This window comes from Gorilla gorilla, chromosome 18 (assembly GCF_029281585.2).
Source record: "Gorilla gorilla gorilla isolate KB3781 chromosome 18, NHGRI_mGorGor1-v2.1_pri, whole genome shotgun sequence".
Lineage (NCBI taxonomy): Eukaryota > Metazoa > Chordata > Mammalia > Primates > Hominidae > Gorilla > Gorilla gorilla.
In genome coordinates, this window is record NC_073242.2 from 76,351,318 (window position 1) to 76,372,887 (window position 21,570).

The 21,570-nt window shown below is 35.3% G+C and overlaps 1 protein-coding gene and 1 long non-coding RNA gene across 9 annotated transcripts in view; one reads left to right on the forward strand and one right to left on the reverse strand.

The window, feature by feature from the left end:
- The window catches only part of ITFG1 (integrin alpha FG-GAP repeat containing 1), a 304,948-nt gene that overhangs the window by 142,846 nt on the left and 140,532 nt on the right, over positions 1–21,570 (reverse strand). For all 6 annotated transcript variants that reach the window (XM_031003060.3, XM_055366735.2, XM_055366738.2 and 3 more), the window contains 2 exons: positions 14,262–14,356; positions 11,783–11,955 (listed from right to left, as the gene is read on the reverse strand). In XM_031003060.3, the coding sequence (XP_030858920.1) occupies positions 11,783–11,955; positions 14,262–14,356 (268 nt within the window). The remainder of the gene's footprint in view (positions 1–11,782; positions 11,956–14,261; positions 14,357–21,570) is intronic.
- LOC129527781 (uncharacterized) lies at positions 24–20,477 on the forward strand. 3 transcript variants are annotated; one of them, XR_008672847.2, is made up of 5 exons: positions 24–514; positions 12,711–12,881; positions 13,174–13,275; positions 18,396–18,497; positions 20,194–20,477. It is a non-coding gene; the product is annotated as an uncharacterized lncRNA (long non-coding RNA). The 3 variants fall into 3 exon arrangements; XR_008672846.2 differs by having other exon boundaries at positions 13,177–13,275; XR_008672848.2 differs by lacking the exon at positions 12,711–12,881 and having other exon boundaries at positions 13,177–13,275.

Below are 21,570 nucleotides of genomic sequence, written 5' to 3' on the forward strand. Positions count from 1 at the left end.
GGGGGGAAAGCTGGTGGTGTTGGGTAGAGGAGAAAGCAGGGTGGGGCTGAGATGGGCAGGTCTATACCTGGTCCTCCTAATGGCCAGTACAAGTGCCAGCCTTGATGGGGGTTGGAGGACAGTTCTCAGGCCACTGGAGCAATAGTTCAGGGAGAAGTGGAGCAACTCTTTCTGTTCCAACTAACCAGCATGGGGAAAGTGGGGTGGCTCGGGTTCCATAGCTTAGCAGGTGGTAGTGAGACCTGCCTTGCTCTCATGCTCTCAACCTAGCGGGATACCATCCTATGGCCTGCCACTGGCATTGAGCTGAGGCAGCCAGCCAAATCACAAGCAGTTTGTCTTTGGACTGCAATATAACCCCAGGCCATAAAACTGTGGCTCCCAAGTGAAACCCCTCCTAGCCCAATTCCAGGATGGGGAGGTTCCCGAATCCCATAACCTTGGCTGGAGCCAATGCCACATTTGCTTATCAGTTCTGGCCTCGTTCCTGGGACTGTGCATAGTCTGCTAAAAGGTAGGATAAAGAGTGGTGTCTTACGGTTGCCACTTATGTTTCAGAAAGGGCATGGGATGTTCTTTCCCTGGAGTAGTTCCTTCTCATAGTCTCCTGGCTACTCCCTAAGTTAGATTCAGGACTTGAGAGGGACATAGTACTCTCCTATGGTCTGGATTGTATGATTCCCCAGTGGGAAAGTGGACTGCAGAAAGAGTTTCATTCACCTTTTCCTGTAATGGGGAATCACTCCCAGTTCCTGGCCCACCCTGGTCAAATCGGCTTCCTGTTTTCCTTCTGCTTCCTATTTTTTTCTTGTTGCTTTTCTGTTGACTTCCTCATGTTCCTTCTTGGAAAATCTATTCTAACTGTAATAGTCTATATGCTATTTTGCTCTTTGAAGTATGAGGTGTGCTTGAAATGCTTCTAGTCAGCCATCCCTACCACTTGGTCACAATGGTGTGTTGGAGACCTCTGACATGAATGGCTGAGAGAAGGTCCAGTTCTTCACACCCCTGAGGGCAGCAGGTAAGGGAAGAAGGATAAGGTCCCTGGGCAAAGAAAGACCTGGAGGAACTGGAGACTATTCCACCTTTCCTAGAGTGACAGTTCTGAATTCCAGTGACTGTTACTTGGTGGTAAAATGATGTGTTTGGATAGCCATGGAGGCAAAAACTCACAGCTGAAGGGCTGCTGTCTATGCATCTCCAAGATTTTAACAATAAATTTGGCTTTAATGATTCTTATAATATACATTAAAATAGAAGGCAGATGGCTTAAAGAGTTTAATATAAAAAAGACATCTTGAAACACTTGATGGAATTCTGAATACAGAATGTTAGTGCTGGTAGCGAGTACCGAATTTCAGTTATTTATTTTCAGATTCTAGCATAATGCTCCTTTGTAAGTATAGACAAATTATTGAATAAATACATAGCACAGTAAAAAAGATTATGCAATGAACTGGATCTACTTCTAATTGAGTGATCCACTCAATTCTACTACTAAGTGAGTGATCTTAGATAAATCACTTAAGTTCTCTGTGCCCTAATTAATTCATAAATAAGTAGACTATATGATTTTATATTTCCTTTCAGCCCTAAAAGCCCAGGAGTACAATTTTTAAAAAGTATTGAAACACAGAAATCTATGTGCCTTAATAAAAGTAAATAACATTCATGACTAGAGAGATTTACTAAAAGACAAATGAGAATAAAACACACAGATCAGTGAACAAAACAAGCACCATTAAGCAATCCTCCTTCCCATAGGAACAAATTGTTCAAGATGATTCTTGGTGCAGATTTTCACTGAGAGACAATGGACTAAAAACTAGAGAAAATGTAAATTAATGTATTATAATATAAAAAGGTCAAACCCGCAAGTGCCTTACTGAGTCTGTGTTGATTTACAGTAAACATGAATTCTATTTCAAACTGGCAGTATTTCCAATTTTTCTTTTTCTTTTCTTCTTCTTTTCTTTTTTTTTTTTTTTGAGATGGCACTGTCGCCCAGGCTGGAGTGCAATGGCACGATTCAGCTCACTGCAATCTCCGTCTTCCAGGTTCCAGCAATTCTCCTGCCTCAGCCTCCCGAGTAGGTGGGACTACAGGCGCCCGCCACCATACTGGCTAATTTTTGCATTTTTAGTAGAGACAAGGGTTCACTATGTTGGCCAGGCTGGTCTTGAACTCCTGACCTCAAGTGATCCGTCCACCTCAGCCTCCCAAAGTACTGGGATTACAGGCGTGAGCCATCGTGCCCAGCTATTTCCAATTTTTTCTAGCTAAATATTTCATGACTGACAAATGACAATAATATAGGGAATGCCTGATTTGACAGAGAATCAATTATAAAACGATTTCATCTATATCTGGTGCTTATTTCCAACAACCTATTCAAAAGTCCTACTTAAAATTTTGTTTAACAGGACTCATTTTATTGGTTGATCAAAATCAACCAGGTTTTTTATTGTTAGACTATAGCACTGGGCAAACTCAAGACTTGGCCCACTAACTCACTTCATTAGGTATTTTCTCAAGGATGCCAAATACTGAAAAGGCAGCCAACCATATAGATGTGACCTTGTCTAGTTTCCCCAATGAGTCTTCAAAAAAAAAAATCTTTATGTTTCTGAGGTTTCTGATTATAAAAGCAATGCTATGGTGTGGTAAATTTGAAAAGAAGCACAAGAAAATATAAGTACCTGCTACTAAAACAGAGAGGGAATTATTCTGGTTCTTTAAGACTCCTGCTCTCGAGGAACTTGTATTTGCTTTTTTTCTATTAACGGAAGGGTTACCAGTCACTTTTAATAGTCAAAATTTGTATTCATATTTAAAAGACTAGAGAAATTTGTCTTTTAAAATAAGTCATAAGCACTGCTCCCAAATACTTCAGTTAAAAGAAGTCCTGCTGAGGAAAAGACCTCTTCTTTAGGTATGACATTTTTGGTATTTTTTTTAGCAATGTTAATGACTAATACATAGTATATTTAAATGATTATACTATTGAGAGGTCGCGCTGGCAGTCCTCACAGCCCTCCCTCGCTCTCGGTGCCTCCTCTGCCTGGGCTCCCACTTTGGCGGTACTTGAGGAGCCCTTCAGCCCTATGTCCAAGATCTTAATGCTGCAATCACTAGACACAGACAATTTAAACGTTGTAAAAACTTACTTTGTGGGATTAAAAAGCTGTTACCAAGAAATTAAAGATAAATAAAGCCTAATTTAGTGGAACACCCCATACTTTCCTCTCTCATTTACACTCTTATTTTGACAACTTCTCCGTAATGCACCAGAAGTATATGCTTCATTTCACAGATGCAGAAATTATGACACTAAGCTAGGCCTTTAAAGCAAATCTTTTTATATCAAGTCTAATTCTCATGCCACTGTGCCACATCGCCTTGTTACCTGACTTACATTTGCTATGTTTGCACACTGGTATGAAGAAAACACTTAGATCAGTCTGAACTAAGCTTCTTCTCTACAAAAACAGAGACGAGGTCTTGATATTTAGATTTAGTGACAAATATGTGAAGAAAAATAGATGATAGGCTGGGCGCGGTAGCTCACGCCTGTAATCCCAGCACTTTGGAAGGCTGAGGCGGGTGGATCACGAGGTCAGGAGATGAAGACCATCCTGGCTAACAAGGTGAAACCCCGTCTCTACTAAAAATACAAAAAATTAGCCAGGCATGGTGGCGGGCGCCTGTAGTCCCAGGTACTCTGGAGGCTGAGGCAGGAGAATGGCGTGAACCCAGGGGGCGGAGCTTGCAGTGAGCCGAGATTGCACCACTGCACTCCAGCCAGGATGACAGAGCGAGACTCCGTCTCAAAAAAAAAAAGACAATAATGCTGATTTATATTTTCCTTTTACATTCTTTCCGTATAGTATATATTCTTCATTTCTGTCTTTGCTTATGAAGAAAGTGAGAAAAGGTGATGGGCTTATGTAAAGAGATGTATCTTGCTACCAAAGACTTATTATGAGCTTTAAAAACTCACATACACAACATTGAAAACAGTTACCCAATATAGCACTTAATCTATCAGCCTTAGGGGGAAAAGGCTGCAAAGTGAGGATCCGGAAAGATTTGGACATTTTAAGTTACTTCCGGAAATCTACAGAAATATACTTCCTGCTGAAACCTTTTAATCCTCCCTTTTAGTGTTAGCCATTTTCTTTTTCCTTTTATTTCCTTAGAGACAAGGTCTGACTCTGTCACCCAGGCTGGAATGCAGTGGTGTAATTATAGCTCACTGCAGCCTTCAATTCCTAGGCTCAGGTGATCCTCCTACTCAGGCCTCCTGAGTCCCTAGGAACACAGGTGCCTGCCACCATGCCTGGCTAATTTATTTCATTTTATTTTTTGTAGAGATGGGGTCCCACTATGTTGCCCAGGCTGGTGTTGAACTTCTGGGCTCAAGCGATCCTCTCACCTTGGCCTCTGAAAGTGCTAGGATTACAGACTTGAGCCACCACACCTGGCCTGTTAATAATTTTCTGTTGCAAGTTTTCAACTGATTCTACCCTTACTTAAATTAGTCTGATCGGACTAAGTCACTGGGATTTGGAAAAAAAAAAATTCTTAGGTTGATACATTTTAACTTACATGTTTTAAATGTTCTGAAACATAAATAAACAACCCTTTGGGATTTATAGTTGTAGAAAAAGAATAGAAATGAAATAGCCATCAGTTCTTTCCGTATCAATAATCTGTGTAGTCTACAGTCGGTAGGAGGTTACCTAGCTGTCACAGATCTCTTGGAATTAAAGTCATCGCTCATGTTGTGCCAGTCTAGCTTAATTACGGTTTCTTAGTTAAGCTTAAGAGGGAAAGGGAAAAGAATGGTATTTCAATCTTCACAAGGAATTTTCAGGGTAGGTATAACCACCTTCATTTTATAAATTTACAGATACATAGACAGGTCAAGTAAGTGACAAAAGGAAACAGAAGTATAAGTGGCAGCACTGGCATTTCAACTGAGATCCAAAGTACATGATCTTTATTTAATTCTCTTATCCAAAGGTGCATTTAACAATAAACTTTTCAGTTAACTGTATGTGAGAGATGACGTAGTGCATGTGTTTCACAATGCATGCTGACCTGAATTCCTTTGAGCATAAATGTTGTCTGTACATTTGTTTCTCCATTTGTGTTTTATTTCTCCTTTTATTAATATATGTGACTGAAAGTATATATATAACAAGACAGGCCTGAATCTAAGTCTTGTCCTATTCACAGACTATTAGGAGAGGGATTTTCCATCTTGTCATCCTGGTGATTCCACACACGATAACCACTAGTCTGATTCATACAGATGGTTAAGATTTACCAAAAAAAAGTGCAAAATCTTCCATGTCACTCTTCTTTTGAAGAGGACTGCTACTATTCCTTAGGAGTCATAAAACTTTGTGGCCACTATTCTTGTAAAAAAGCTGATTGATATTAAATAAAATGGATTTAAGTATATTATCTCACAATGGCATTCTCCTTTCCCAGCACTGCCTTATGAAATACAAAAGTTAACTGTATATGTTGATGATTCAACAGCTAAAAAGCTTACTTCACTTCATCACAGTATAATTTTATGTAAAAACAAATTTAGAAGTGTACTCAGTGCACTTCATGGACATATGGAAAATGATGAAATTTATCTTGGTACCACTAGTGTATAAGTAATGAAATTTACCAACATAATTTGTCTGGAAAGACAAGTATATACACTCATATATCATTTACTACTCTCTCTCTGTAATTAATGATGTGCTGTCTTATACATATAAACTGCTTGGAAAATGATACTTATGACCCACTGTCAGTAAGTAATATTTTCTGGGTTGCTTTCACAGTGGTGACTAGTACTTTGTAGTGAGTAAATTTCATTTCTGCCTTGTTCACTTCTATAATCAGGGTAGTTATTGAGCTGAACAAAGACATTTTTCAAGAACACAGCACAAAAGATACAAGTTAAAAAATGTGAGGGTATGGGCAGAGAGACAAGGAGGGCAGACCTACAACTTCCCTCATGTGTTCTAATATGAGCTTTAGAAACAAATTAACCAAGAAAAAAAAACCTAAGAGAATGAAACAGAAGACAAAAATAACAAATAGAAATTTACAGGAGTCACAATTCAACTCCACATGGTAACATTTCAAACTACTATGGATAAAGTACAAATCCAGTATCTTAGAAAGAACATAAGAGGTTACCTGCAATGAACAATCAGATTATCACCAGACTTGACTAGCAAAAGTGAATATCAGAATTTAATGGTGAAGTGTTTTTAAGGATATGAAGTAAAATAATTTTGAATCTAGAATTCTATACTCAGCCAAGTTAGCAATTCAGGCTGGGGGAAAATAAATAAAATTTCAGACATGTAAAGTTTCAGAAAGAGGCTGCAGACTCTCCCAGATAGAATTACTTGATAATGTGTCCAGAAAAATGGAAACTGAAGAAAGAACAAAAGATATAATATTCAGTGGTGATCAGAGAAATCAGTAAACCCTGTAGCTAAGTGTAAATAACTGTAGCAACAAAACGTGAAAATCATTCCATCAATTGATAATACCACTGAACGAGAAGTAATCGGGGTGGGGAGAGAGAGAACTAGAAGTGTCCTAAAATACTTGCCTTACATATTAACTCCAGTAGTTCATTAAAGGTAAAATTTAAGTATAGGTATTAATATTTAATAACCACAATGACAAAAATAAAAATTTTAATATGTTAACCACCTTAGGAACTATAAAAGGAAGAAAATGTTGAATAATCCAACAAAAGGCAGAAAAGAAAATAAAAATAAAGATTTAAATAACATAATTAACTGGAATGATATTTCAGATAACCATTGACTGAGCTATTAAACCACCAGAAACATTTCAACAAGTTTCTAAAAGTACTGCACAAGCCACATTTATATTTGCAATGCCATATTAAAAGGATAAAAAATGAAGAGATAGACTAAAATCCAAAAAACCACCATAAAAACAACTTTGGGCCCAAACATATTTATGTGAACCCTTTAAGATACCTTTCTAAATAATTCTGTCTATATGCAAGATTTTAAATAAAAAAGAACAATGAAACCACTTATTATCAAAATATATGACCTGAAGTCAAGCTCACAATATTTAGTCTTAAAAGCACTTAATAGAAAAGAGTAAACTTCTATTAGTTTAGTATTCAATGAAATAATGTAAAAAATAAAAAAAAACTTGAAGAAAGCAAAACAGGAAAAAATGTAAAAATAAACATAAAATATTCATAGAAGAAATTCATCTTACTGAAAATAAAGGTGACTCTTTGAACCTGTACAATACTAACAAAAACACAGACATGACTGAAATAATAAAATGGAGAAAGAGGCCGGGCGCGGTGGCTCACGCCTGTAATCCCAGCACTTTGGGAGGCCTAGGCGGGTGGATCACAAGGTCAGGAGATCCAGACCATCCTGGCTAACATGGTGAAATCCCATCTCTACTAAAAATACAAAAAATTAGCCGGGCGTGGTGGCGGGCGCCTCTAGTCCCAGCTACTCGGGAGGCTGAGGCAGGAGAATGGCATGAACCCGGGAGGCGGAGCTTGCAGTATGTGGAGATCGCGCCACTGCACTCCAGCCTGGGTGACAGAGCAAGACTCCGTCTCAAAAAAAAAAAAAAAAAAAACACGGAGAAAGAAGCCTTTATCAAGTCTGATGAAAGAAATTAAAAAGGCAAATAATACTAAAAACATGAAGGAGTCGTATCTAAAGACTTAGAGAAAATTTAAAAATCATAAAGGAATGCAACTTTATACCTATAAATTTAGTGTGTAAGGGTATTTATTAAAACTTTAATTAAAAATTGATTGCTGATAAATAATGTGTAATGTATCTTTTAATATATCTCCATTGGAATTAATGGTAGAATTAACTCTCACTGTCTACAGAGGTTTCTTCCCTCAGAACTAATTAGTGGAGTTCTTTTTCCATTTTATTATGGGACTAAGAATTTTAGTATGGGATTCATTATAGCAGATGAATAGGCAATATTATTGAAAGAAAATTTTTTGATCTTTACAAATTCCAGCTAATCAAGTTGGAGTTGGTTGAGTGAAGGCAAGCGAACATAGCAATATGAGGTCTTCTTCAATAATGACACAGAATGAGTTTACATCCAGGACAATATTTCTTTCTTCTTTTAACATTTATAATTTCAACTTTTATTTTAGATTCACAGGGTATATGTGCAAATTTATTACATGGGTATACTGCATGGTACTGAGTTTTGGGGTGTGACTGATCCCATCACCCAGGTACTGAGCACAGTACCCCATTGTTAGTTTTTCAACTCTTGATCTCCTTCCTCTCTTCCCTCTCTAGTAGTTCCCAGTGTCTACTGTTGGAATTTTTATGTCCATGAGTATGCACTGTTTAGCTCCCACTTATTAGTGAGAACATGCAGTGTTTGATTTTCTGTGCCTGTGTTAATTCGCCTAGGAAAATGGCCTCTAGCTGCATCCATGTTGCTGTAAAGTACATGATTTTGTTATTTTTCATGGCTGCATGGTATTCCATAATGTATTTATACCATATTTTAAAAAATCCAATCCACTATTGATGGGCACCTACATTGATTCCACGTCTCTGCTATTGTGAATAGTGCCGCAATGAACATACATGTGCATGTGTCTTTTCGGTAAAACAGTTTATTTTCCTTTGGGTATACACCCAGTAATGGGATTGCTGGGTCGAATGGCAGTTCTAAGTTCTTGGAAAAATCTCCAAACTGCTTTCCACAGTGGCTCGACTAATCTAGATTCCCACTAACAGTGTATAAGTGTTCCCTTTTCTCTGCAGCCTCACCGGCATCTCTACTTCATAGAGAACGTGAAAAAGAATAGTGGCTAGAAATGTTCCCACAGATGTAGGCCTTTGTACTATCAACCTCCATGCCTTTTGAAAAAGTAGAACATCTGCAACATAATGTAACCTTTCATTGATGAGTCAGGGTCAATAACGTGAAGCTAAATTATTGTATAAAGCTGAGGATGCTGATGAAAATGCAGATTATAACTGAATTAGGATGCATGATATTGGATAAGCTGTCTGATTTATCTCAGACTATTTTCATATTTATAAAATAAAGATAATAACCAACCCATGAAAAACCATGGTAAAGTAATACAAACTAAAATTACTTTATAAACAAAAGCCATTTTCTTCCCAGCATTAACTAACAGGCAATATATTACATTTGGCCATTTACAGATTTACTTGCCATTTAATAGGCTTGGGATGTTCTCATGGCTGATACTCAGACTTCTGAGTGTGCTTCTTTGCTGCCAAAAACTTTTTTTATTTTTAGCTACTTCTAGGCTTGGAACTCCGATAAGAGCCCAGTGGAAGCTCAGGTTTTGCTATCCAGTTTCATTCGTGACTTGCAATATATTAGTAACAATAAAACTCTTCTTAAATATGTCAACATTTTCACTGTATCATACAAAGGTGATAGGAATAGTCAGAATGAAGACTAGGAGTCACATTCTTAAACACAGTCACTAGATTAAATTCTCAAAAGAAGGAAGAAATATTCACTCTATGTGCTCGACATAATGATACATTATTAACATAACTTCTTTTTTTTTTTTTTTTTTTTTTTGAGATGGCGTCTTGCTCTGTCACCCAGGCTGGAGTGCAATGGTGTGATCTTGGCTCACTGCAACCTCTGCCTCCTGGGTTCAAGCGATTCTCCTGCTTCAGCCTCCCAAGTAGCTGGGACTACAGGCGCCCGCCACCACGCCCAGCTAATTTTTATATTTTTAATAGAGGTGGGGTTTCACCATGTTGGCCAGGATGGTCTCCTCAATCTCTTGACCTCGTGATCTGCATGCCTCGGCCTCCCAAAGTGCTGGGATTACAGGCTTGAGCCACCACGCCCGGCCTATTAACATAACTTCTATAGTACCAGTGTTAATCAAACATTTACTTATTACTAGGAAATCACAATCTGTTTTTGAATTTTAGAAAATGATCTAACAAGGTCTAGAACATTAATTTTCATATGATTTGTCAAATTTTCCTACAGAAATGTAACAGCAACTCTAAATAATATTTATATTTAATTTAAAGTTAGGGCTACTTCTCATCTGTGATGGAATGAACACTAAGATGAACTGAAATCTATCCTTCAATTCTCATCCATCTTAAAAGAACAGAAAAGAAATAACTGAGGTTTACACAACTGCTTTTATAATGGTATTAAGACTTTCATAAAAAAGTACAACTGCCTTTATTTTTCCTGCAGAGCTAAAATGTTCACTGCTGAGTTAGCAGTTGATACCATCTGTATTGCTGAATGGCAAAGGAATTGTTAACAAAAACACTGTTGATAAAGAACTTTTATAGTAAAATATAAATTATTTAGATATTCTAAGGATGAGTAATCACAGGATTAAATGAATTTAAAATGTAATTTCTTATTCTTCTGAATAGAGCCAATGTCTAAAATAAAGTAGTTTTACAGTTCTTTGTTTTTATGTGCCACTATGCTTTTAAAAGGAACAACACTCACGTTCCATTCAGAAATTTGTTTTGGCTATATCAGATCTGTTTCACACACATAGGTTACAAGTAAACTCTGCATAACAGAGCACCCTGATCATGTCCTTGGAAAACTCTACAAACACGATGCAGAGACATTATAATTTCAAACCAACGTGCTTAGGAAAGTTAACGTACAGACTCTCCATACTTTTCTATAAATAGTTTAGGGACACTCACTAATGATAAATATTTCTCTAAATATCAGATTTCAGGACAACACTGTTTGGAGTTAAAAGCAGTAATAGGTCTGACTTCTTCTGGAGAAGTTGTTTTGTATCATGAGCCTGGTTCTGAATATGGAGCTGAATCATTAGTAATTCCAGCGTCAACAAATAAATTAATGCTCAGAAAAATAATGTAAAAGGAAAGAAAGAATAAGGGCTAAGGAATATAATTAATTGTGAGATGAATAAAACGATAAGGTATTAAAATTTAGGAATACTCATATTTATGGCATCTGTCAGGATTCAAGCTAATTATGAGTTTAACTATATTGGTTTATCTACTGATACTTCTATTTCAAAAATTAAAGTAATTGCAGCATTAAAAGTCACTGCTAATGCAATAAATGTACTCACAGTTGACATATACAAAAAGTATCAATAGTCATGGTGGAATTTCCAATGTCATTACAAAACAAGCAACAATAATGTAACAACATTTACTAAATGTAAAATGAGTATGCCAAGAGTATCTAAGTGGTTCATTTACTTTTACCTTATTTAATCTTTACTATAACTCCATGACAGAGGTACAATTATTACACTTATTTCACACATGAAGAGTCTGAGTAATATGACCAAAGTCACACAGATGGTAAGTGGTTGGACTGAGATCAAAGCCTAGAGTCAGTTCTTAACCACCAGTGTCTTCGGTCTCAAAATATAATTGGGTCATTTGCCTATAACAACTTTTGAACTTTTAAAGATTAAGTTTTATTGAGTGAAATATAACTGTTTACTTTAGACTAAATGTTCATTTTTGTTTTACAGATAATGAATCTGTGAAAAAAAAAAAACAACTAAGCAGTTGTGAGAAGTGCAGGGACCAAATTTAAAAACAGGAACTGAGCTCATCACGTTCCTTATTTAAGAGATTATAACATATTTAGGTACTATTCAGTTGCAAAGTACCATGGTTTGCAAATATTTCTCACATAGTTTACAAATATTTCTCACTTGATTTAATTTCCTTACCTTCCAGATGTGTTCTTTAGTATGACCAGAGCGTCTGGATAGCCATCCATATTGTAGTCTCCAATATGAAGGGTAATTGGAATTGGTATTTCAGTTGGTTGCTGTTCATCCACAAATGGCACAAAGCCCCAGAGTGTGCCCTTATTGCTGAAATCTTGTAGGACTGGAACCCACTATGGATTAAGAGAAAAAGATCAGACTTTATAGTTATTTTATAAAAAAATTTATAATTTGCAAAACAAACGATCCATTAAGTTTTCAAGATAAGCATTATTTTACTTAACTTCTTTATCTCTACAATATGGTAGGGTATCATAATTTACTCTGATGAATAGGTGACACTCTGGGAAAAAAAAAAGTACTTTCCCTTATAATTTATCCTAGTTATTTTTGTCTGAACTGACACAGAAAGCCTTAGAAAGTTTTTCACAATACCATATGAATCTTAGGATTGAACTGATATTAATACACATCTAGTCAGATTACATAATTTAAAACTGTGTCACACAGAAACACTCAAATGAACGTTTAAAAAAAACTAGAGCAAGCTGTAATATCATCTAATACTGATGTGCTTTCGGGAGGACCAACTTAGGAGGAAAGTTAGAACATGACAGAGACCCCGTTGTTCATTCTACTGCTGTGCCTCTTACACATGCAGATGACTTCAGTCATTGCCTTCCAGCCGAGCAGCTCCTGAGTCTTTCCAAACAACACCAGGCCTGACAGGCTTCATCAGTAACTGACAGGCACTTCTCAGCCAAGAAGACTGAGCTCTGTCACTAAAACGGCCGGAAGCTACATTTTTAGTAAATTCCTTTATTTCTATATTAATGGCCATGAAGAGAACAGAAAGCTCATTTGAAAATGAGCTTTGGAAATCCCTTTCTCCTCAGATTAACATAAATCTTCACTTTTTAATAACTAGAAATCTGAAGAGAGGAAATCATGCCATTAAAGTTATAGTTGTGCCCACAATTTGCTGCGTATGAATGCTGCCACATAACCTGAAGATGTCCGAGCAGAAGCAGGCACAGCTGACTTGAGATGGCAGGAGGCCAAACATGCCTAGAGATTCCCTTCCTTTCCTTCTAAGCAGGTGACTCATTTATATGGCTGCAAGTCAAATTATATTAAAGATGGTTTCTTGAAAAGGGGTTAATAAACAGGGTATCTCCAACAATTTATGTATTTTCCAAAGAAAGTATAATTTACCAGGGAAAAAGGAAACTTGGTAAAGACATATTTACAGAAAATGAGTTTTTAAAAAAAATTGGTATGCATCTTTAATAATTTTTCAATCTTTAAGCAAAACAGTATTATTTTATATATCATTAAAATGTTTCAATGGTTTCACTTGGTTTTTAAAAAATTGTTGGGTTTTATTTCAGCAGATGAGAATTTCACAAAATGCCACGTTATCACAAATTTCTGAAGAGGCTGACAGGTTATTAATGAGGATAAACCACATTGAATAAAGTATTCCTGTTAAGGTAAATGTATTAAGGCCTAAAAAGTAAAAAGATTTTTCAGTATCAATATGACACTGGTAATAGTCACCAAAGAACTGTGACATTTATCTTCCCAGAGACAGATGACTGTATAATTTGAAAATATTCTTACAGTAGTCTGTCGATAGGCAATAATTACTAGGATTACTAATAATTATGAACCAATAATAGTTACTTGACCTAAAGTTTTAAGTGATTCAAAACCTTAAAAAAAGTTCAAGATAAAACTTATAGGTATAACAGTTAAATGTTTTCATTTATTTTATTTTTAAGGCTAGTAAAGTGAAGCTTTGGGGGTGGAGAAGCAACAAGGAAATCTGTAACTGGCTGTATTCACTTAACACCACTGTACTCAGACTGGCCAGTTAAATGCTTTTAGAATGCTGACTGTGTGAAGATTTGTTTTCACATAAAATATGATGCTCCTTTTCCATAAGGGCTATAAAAGTCAATACGTTATTCTATCATTTATTACCCTCCAAAAGAAACATTAATTCTAATATTATTGTTATAACCTATCATTCCCATATTAATCCTCCACTGTGACTGTCAGATTCTAAATTGCTTACCTACAAACTACAGGTAAAAGTCAGCATGAGATAACAAAATAGGTTTAAATAACACAAATAAAAAGATCAGTGTCGAAAATAGATACAACGTTCTTCTAAGTAACCTTTTATTATAGTGTGTTTTGCCATATTCCTGGCATATAAAAAGCTAAAAGATCATTTAATTATAGTATCCAGAATGGGTTTTCTTCACTATAAATAATTATAACAATGCTTTTCCCTCAACAAATTAAAAAATAATATATTTAAATGCATTTCATTAAGTTAAAATGAGGAAGTTGGTAACTTAATTTTGGGGTTCCCTCTGTTCTGATTCTACAGGTATCTTTTCTAACCTTAGAAGATTTTTTTCCAAGCACATAAAAAAAAATGTTTACATTAAAAAACAACTTGATATACCTGCTTCGTCCCAGATCTCACTAAGTAGATGGTACTCTTTTGGCAATTTTTATCTTCACAGCCTGGCAGTAAATGATCCATGTGTCCATCTCCATCTGCCAAAAGAAACTTCAAGAGTCCATTAATAGTCACAAAATAAAGTGTTCTTGTATGGTATATTAAATTTACTATTTGTTCAAAGTCTACATCGATCTGGATAAAACAGAAGAATTTGACACATGGCTTCAAAATGAATATGATTTTATTTAAAAAATTACTCTGGCCCTTGCAACTGATTATCTGGACTGTGTCTTGCTCTAAATTGCACACTTCTGTGTGGTTAAGTATTTCTATAGGAGGGAGGGGGGCAAGGGCTGAAAAACTACTGGGTCCTATGCTATCTGGGTGATGGGATCAGTCATACCCCAACCCATGTAACAAACCTACACATGGACTCCTTGAATTTAAAATAAAAGTTGAAATTATAAAAAGGAAAATGTATAGTGTTGGTAAGAGACCCCATTTCAGCCTGAAATGTTAAAACCATCAATTTTTTAAAATGTAGCTTTGACTTATTTACATAATTATCACTGCTGCCATAGAAGAGAAAAATAAGCATATCAACAGTAGTCCATTATTATACAGAGTATTTTAAACGTGAGACTCTTAACTTCATACATACGTAAGAGACTTTATTCTGGATGAACTTCGATCCAAGAGTTATAAAGCTCTCAACACTCTGGCTTCTTAAAAGTACCAATAAATTTTTATCAATGAAAAAGCAAATGAAAGGAATATAGATATCCTTTCCAAGTGACTGTTTTTTACAAAGCACAGTATTCTGCTAAGGCCTACAGAGGTGAGGTTATGGAGGAAGTTAGTAAGTTACTGACATTACTGAGGTGTCAGCTCTCTAGTGCTCTCTCCCATCTAATGTCCCTGCTACCTGATGGGGTTTACAGATTTTGATGTCGCAGAGTTAAGTCTCTTTATGTGGACATTCACAATGCACAGTCACTTAGTTTTTTAATTTGGGGATTGATTTTGTATTGCTTTAATCACTGATTTATTGCTGTTGTTTATTGTATTATTTAACTCGTGCCTGAGGTAGTATATACACTTGGAAGAAAATAAAAGGATTATTAATACAGAAATATGCTTCATTGTATATTTAGTGAAGCATACTTACGTATTGAGAGCTATGTAGTTATCAAAAGCCTATCAAGTCTCCAATAATGTATTCAAAAGGAAAACAAAAGAATTTTAGGCTGAGTGGAATTAAAATCTAGCCAATGGAAACTGACTTCAGCATGGAAAATTAAAAATGCACAACAAAGTAAAAACTGAATTTCTTTCATTTAATTTCATGATTTGATTACTTAGGATACTCGTGATTAATAACATTATGATAAATCCTGCCTTAGAGGAGTGCAACATTAAATACAATAGTTGAATTAATAATAAAATATGTAGAGAACATCTGTAATTTGGCAACATATAGATTTGGACTACTGAGAATTAAATAGATTGAGAGACAAAGATGCAATTCTAGGCAGGAATACTTGAAAAGGAGAAGGTTTTCCAAGGAGATAAACATATATCACTGCTTAAAAAAAAAAAAAGTTTGAGAGCTAGCCAAGTAAGAAAGAACTAATACAAAAATGTGATTTACAAACTGGCTCAAGTGATAACATAGACTTCATTAAAACCAAATCATTCTACTGTAAATTAATGGGAGAACAATTTGAAGAGCATTACCACGGCTTTTCCCTTCATTTTTACCCCAATGACAAAATGCTCATATTAGAATCTTATTCATACTTTACTTCTCCCCTAGTTTCTCTTTCTTCCAAGTAGTTTCATATATCTCATGACTCTTTTGACAATGAATTGGCTGGTATTTTTTCAAGTGCTCTAACAACTACCTAGTAAACATATATCTAACTCGTGGAAACAGCATAATCATGCATTTTAGTATAAATTATCAGTAATATTTTATAGATATGGTCACAGAAAACTAAACTCAATCACAAAATGTGTTTCTTGTGCTATTCTAAATGCTATATATATATATATATATATATATATATATATATACACACATACATATATATAATTTATTATTTTTTTTGAGGCAGAGTCTTGCTCTGCCGCTCAGGCTGGAGTGCAGTGGCACGATCTCAGCTCATTGCAACCTCCCGCTCCCGGGTTCAAGCAATTCTCATGCCTCAGCCTACTGAGTAGCTGGGATTACGCGCATCTGCCACCATGCCAGGCTAATTTTTGTATATTCAGTAGAGTCCAAGTTTCGCCATGTTGGCCAGGCTGGTCTCGAACTCCTGGCCTCAAGAGATCTGCCTGCCTTGGCCTCCTAAAGTGCTGGGATTACAGGCATGAGCCACTGCCTCTGGCCTTATTTTTAAAAAATATTTAGGTGAAATGACAGAAATGCTTTTTGAGAGTACAATTTCAAGAGTATAATTTCAAAGGAAATTTGCTCTTTTAAAGGAGAGAAGATTTTAAATTTACATATTTCAGTTTTTTGTACTTTTTTAAAAGCTTTTTTATTTGGTAGTAATTTATACTTAAAGTTGCAATAAGAGAAATAGTACAAGAAACATCTGTTAAGCCTTTAACCACATTTGCCTATTGTTAACATTTTACCCCTTTTACAAAATTATTTGTGTTCTTTTCCTCTTTGAAATAAATTTTTTTCTGAACCATGTATATAAGTACATACATTAAGGTCCTTTGTCCCTAAATGTATCACTGTGCATTCCCTAGGAGTAGGGATATTCTCTTACATAACTACAATACAGTTAACAATTCACAGTTTACACACGAACAATGCATTTATCCAATGTGCTATCTATATTTCAATTTTGTCCACTGACCTCTTGTTCCGTACAGCATTTTTGTCCCTGCAGCACAGGATACAGTGTAGGACTAGAAATTGCATAAAGCTGTTACTTAATAGCCTCCTTTCATTTGGAATGTTTCCACAGTCTTTCTTTGCCTTTAATTTGCATATCTTTTAAATCTCACACTACAGGAATATTTTATGTTTTAATATATTATTATGCCTGGGGAAGAAAGTACTTTTAACATGGGAAAAATCAGAGGCACAAGGTTAGGAGCTAGAATTACTTTAAGCAAATTCTCAGAGAAATAATGTCTCTTTGTGAGTAGATTACAAAGAAGGGCATGCTGATGGAGATGGTAGCCTGTGAACTTGGCACAGTACTTAAAGAAGAACCAGGAATTTATAACTTTGGATTGTCTTTTCTTTGGGACTTCAGTAAATACGTGTCTCAGGTTTTCTTGAAGGCCAAAATTCTTTCTCAAAAACTCAAGAGAAACTGCAACAGATGGAATAGCATTTTGATTTACTTATATTTACAAAAACCAGTGTAAAAATCAGCCTTTTTCAGGACTGATCATCCTAAACTAACAAACACATGCTAACTTCCCTTTGATGGTAACTTTAGCCAAATTACAAATGAAATTCTTCTCTAAAACATATAAATACTTTATTGAAATAGAATTAAGGGTTTAAAACTGATTTAGAGAAACTAAAACTGATTTAGAGAAAATTTTTAATTTTAAAAGCAAAACTAAAGTGTTATTGTTCTTGTCATAAAAATGGATTACAATGAATTTTTATATATAATTTTTGTTTTTAATTAAGCAGAGAACAATAAAAGATACACATAAAAAAGTTCACATATATCACTTATTCTCTTAAACATTCTTAATATTTTCATTCTAATGAAGTTAACTGACCTGTGGAATTGTTTAAGCAAATTAGAACTCATTGTTCTGGCCCCAGATTACCTTTCCAACTTTGTTAACTACAATTTCTCTAAAGCAGTGGTTCTGCAGCCTCTGAATCGGTTGGGAAGTTGTTGGACATGAGAATTCTTAGGCTCCTGCCCAGATCTAACAAACCACAATCTCAGGAGGTGGGGCCCAGCACCTTGTATGTTCGTAAGTTCTCCAGCTGACTGGATGGGGACACTTGCTCTCAGGAATCTACACTGGTCCCCCATTGATGCCAGGGGGTGCAATGGGCATCCTACTTCTAATGTCTTGATCATGTTTCTTCATTTAGAATAAACTTCTTTTCTTGCTAATCAAATTATATTACCCCTTTAGGACTCTCTGTATCCCTTCCTTTTGAACACTGCTCCAGCCTCTTGGGACTCCAGGACATCTTCTACATAATCTCATGTCTTTTAGACATGTCAGCTCACTACGGTAATAAAACACATACCACTACATAAAGAAACTGTTTTCTGTGAATGTCTTTACACTTGGTAACGGTATGTGGAGATTTTAACGTAATGGAAAGAAGATAAAATTAGGAACAGTTAGATTTGCATTTTTAACCTAGCTTAGCTGCTAATAATGAGTAATCAGGCACGCAATCTTAAGAAACCAAAAAAAAAAGTCATTTTACTCCATTCCCTGCTCCCCTCCAGTGGCAACCACCATAGCAGTTTCTTGTCTAACCTTCCAAGACAATCTATGCAAATACATATACTACATATAATTTTGCACAAATAGTAGTGTACTCCACACATTTTCTGGCATCCTAAATTTCTGACTTAATAATCTTTGAGATGGTTTCATAATGGTAAATCTGTATCTGTGTCATATAGATAATATAGTATTACATTGTATGAAGGTATCTCAGTAACTGATTCTCTATTGATATGCAAATGCTGGGTTGTTTCCAACCTTTTGATAATCCAAACAATCCAACAATGAATAATTTTGTTTAATCTCACCTTTGTGAGATTATATCTGTAGTATAAATTCCTAAAATGAAAATTATGGTTTCAATTGTTACATTAAATTAAAATTTATATTTTACACTCCATAGAAGAATAGTTCTCAAACTTTTAAATACTCTGAAAAACTGAAGACCCCAAAGAGCTTTGTTTATGTGACTTATATCTATGCTTATTTACTGTATTAAAAATTAAGACAGAAATAGTTCAATATTTTTATTAAGTTAAAATAACCATAAATATATTACATGTAAACACAAATAACAATTTCATGAAAAATATCTTTTACAAAACAAAAAGTTTTTGAAAAAAGAGTAGAATTGCCTGGCTTTAAAATAAAATTATATTTTAACACTGATTTTATATGCAATCTGTTGTAATATGTAATATGTTGTTTTGGTTGACAAATACGAAAAAATGCAGCTGGTAGAAGTATTAAAATAGCCTTTTCAGACAACCCTGGGTATTATCGCATCTATCGTCAAACTCAACAAGTAATTTTTTTTAACGGTTATTTGCAATGAGGAATCTAAAGCCATATCAATGAATTTTTCCTACTCTGTTAATTAAAACCATTGGTCTATCTTGCACTTTGAATGAATGCTTCATATCCATCTATGCATTCATGTAAAATGCATGACTGTGAAATCACACATTGATCATTTGAAAAATATTGGTTATGTGGACCTTCTAAATGTTGATACACTTCATTATGCCATATCAAAAATTCACATTTGTTGCTATCACTACAATCTCATCACAAAAGTCTTTAGATGTTGGGAAGCTGTCAGCTCATTGCAGATAGAAGTTTTCCAAAATTCAAATTTTTGCTTGAAAGCTCAAATTTTATCACTGGTACTGAATCCTGTCAGTTGTTTTCTTGATGTGACAAGCTCACTTCGTTTATTTTAGAGAAAATGTCCATCAACTACCGAAGCTGGAATAACAGTAGTTTGTCTGTCAAGTTGTTCTTTCAAGTAAGAAATGGTATTTTAAGAAGTAGCTAGTTTAGCTTGCAACTTAATCTCACCACTGCTTTTCGTCAACACAACCAACATACTTGGTATGCAGATGTGTTTTACACATATTTTCCAACACAGACTATTATAAAGCTGTATACTCAAGGGTTGAGACTTACTAAAATTATTGTTTTTTTGCAGATTCAGCGAAAGAATTACTAAGTGAAACTGACCACGTTTCTTGTTCCCTTCCTCCCCCTCCTTCATTTTAAAATTGTGAATATATGGTGATGAAGACCACAATGAATACTAGTGAAGTTTGGTGCTACTACTTTGATTTGTGCTACATTGGAAGCAGCTTTATCCACCATTGCTTTGCTTTGTCCTTGTAAATGTCAACATGTGAAAAAGTCAAATAATATCTTAGTATTAGTGTAAAAATAATTTTCACCTTCTGTAATCCTTGAAAGAGATTCAGGGAGCCACCCATCCAGAGGCCCAAATATATATACATATCTTTTTTGAGACAGAGTCTCACTCTGTCACCCAGGCTGGAGTGCAGTGGCGCCATCTCCGCTCACTGCAACTTTCGCCTCCTGCGTTCAAGCCATTCTCCTGCCTTAGCTTCCCAAGTACCCAGGATTATGGGCGTGTGCCACCACGCCTGGCAGAGGCCCATATTTTGGATCACACATTCAGAATCACTACAAGAGAGGTTACACCAATACCTCAATTATCAAATGTTTTAACTTTTTGCCAGTCTGATAAGTGAAAATGATATCTCACTGTGGTTTTAATTTTTGTTTTCTAATGAATAATGTTGTTGGTCTTTTACCTGCCAGTTTGTAGCAGCCCTTTCAAAATTAAGAAAATTATTCTTTTATCTGTGATTTACTAATATTTTGCTTTATGGCTTCCATGTTTTGCTTATATTTTATAAAGGCATTTCCAGTACACACATATAACTCTGTTTCCCCCACCCACACCCTGTTTTGTTCTAGTACTTTGGAGCATTAGTTTTACTTTTAAGTCTTAGATTAACCTGAAATTTATTTTGATATACAATTGTGAGTTGTACTGCACTTTTCACAGATGGATATCTGGTTAGCTGTTCCACACCAATTACTGAATGATATATACTTTTCAGAAAAGAAACTAAATCTCTTTCGCTTTGTCTTTTATCTGTAAAATGATTAAAAGGAACATAACTTAGCTACCATATGTGATCACTGTAAGGATTAAATGTGGAAGAAAGAATTGGAAAAAAACCCTTAAAGCAGTAAACAAACATAAAGGAGTCCATTATCCCTATCTAGCCCTATCACTGTGGTATTCTGTGTATTTAATACAGTGGTATGCTCTGCCTGGGACACAGGCAAAAGAGTAAAAAAAGGCATTTACTCCTGGAAGGACAGAAGTACTTTTTCTTCAGGGTTCTCACTTCAAAAACCCACTGCAAAGTTGTCAGTGGAAATACTAAAACACTTGGTCATGAAAAATGAAACTAACAATTTAGAATTTGACAAATGTTGCTCCATAGATGGCGAAAAAAAATTGTAAATGGAATGGCTAAATATT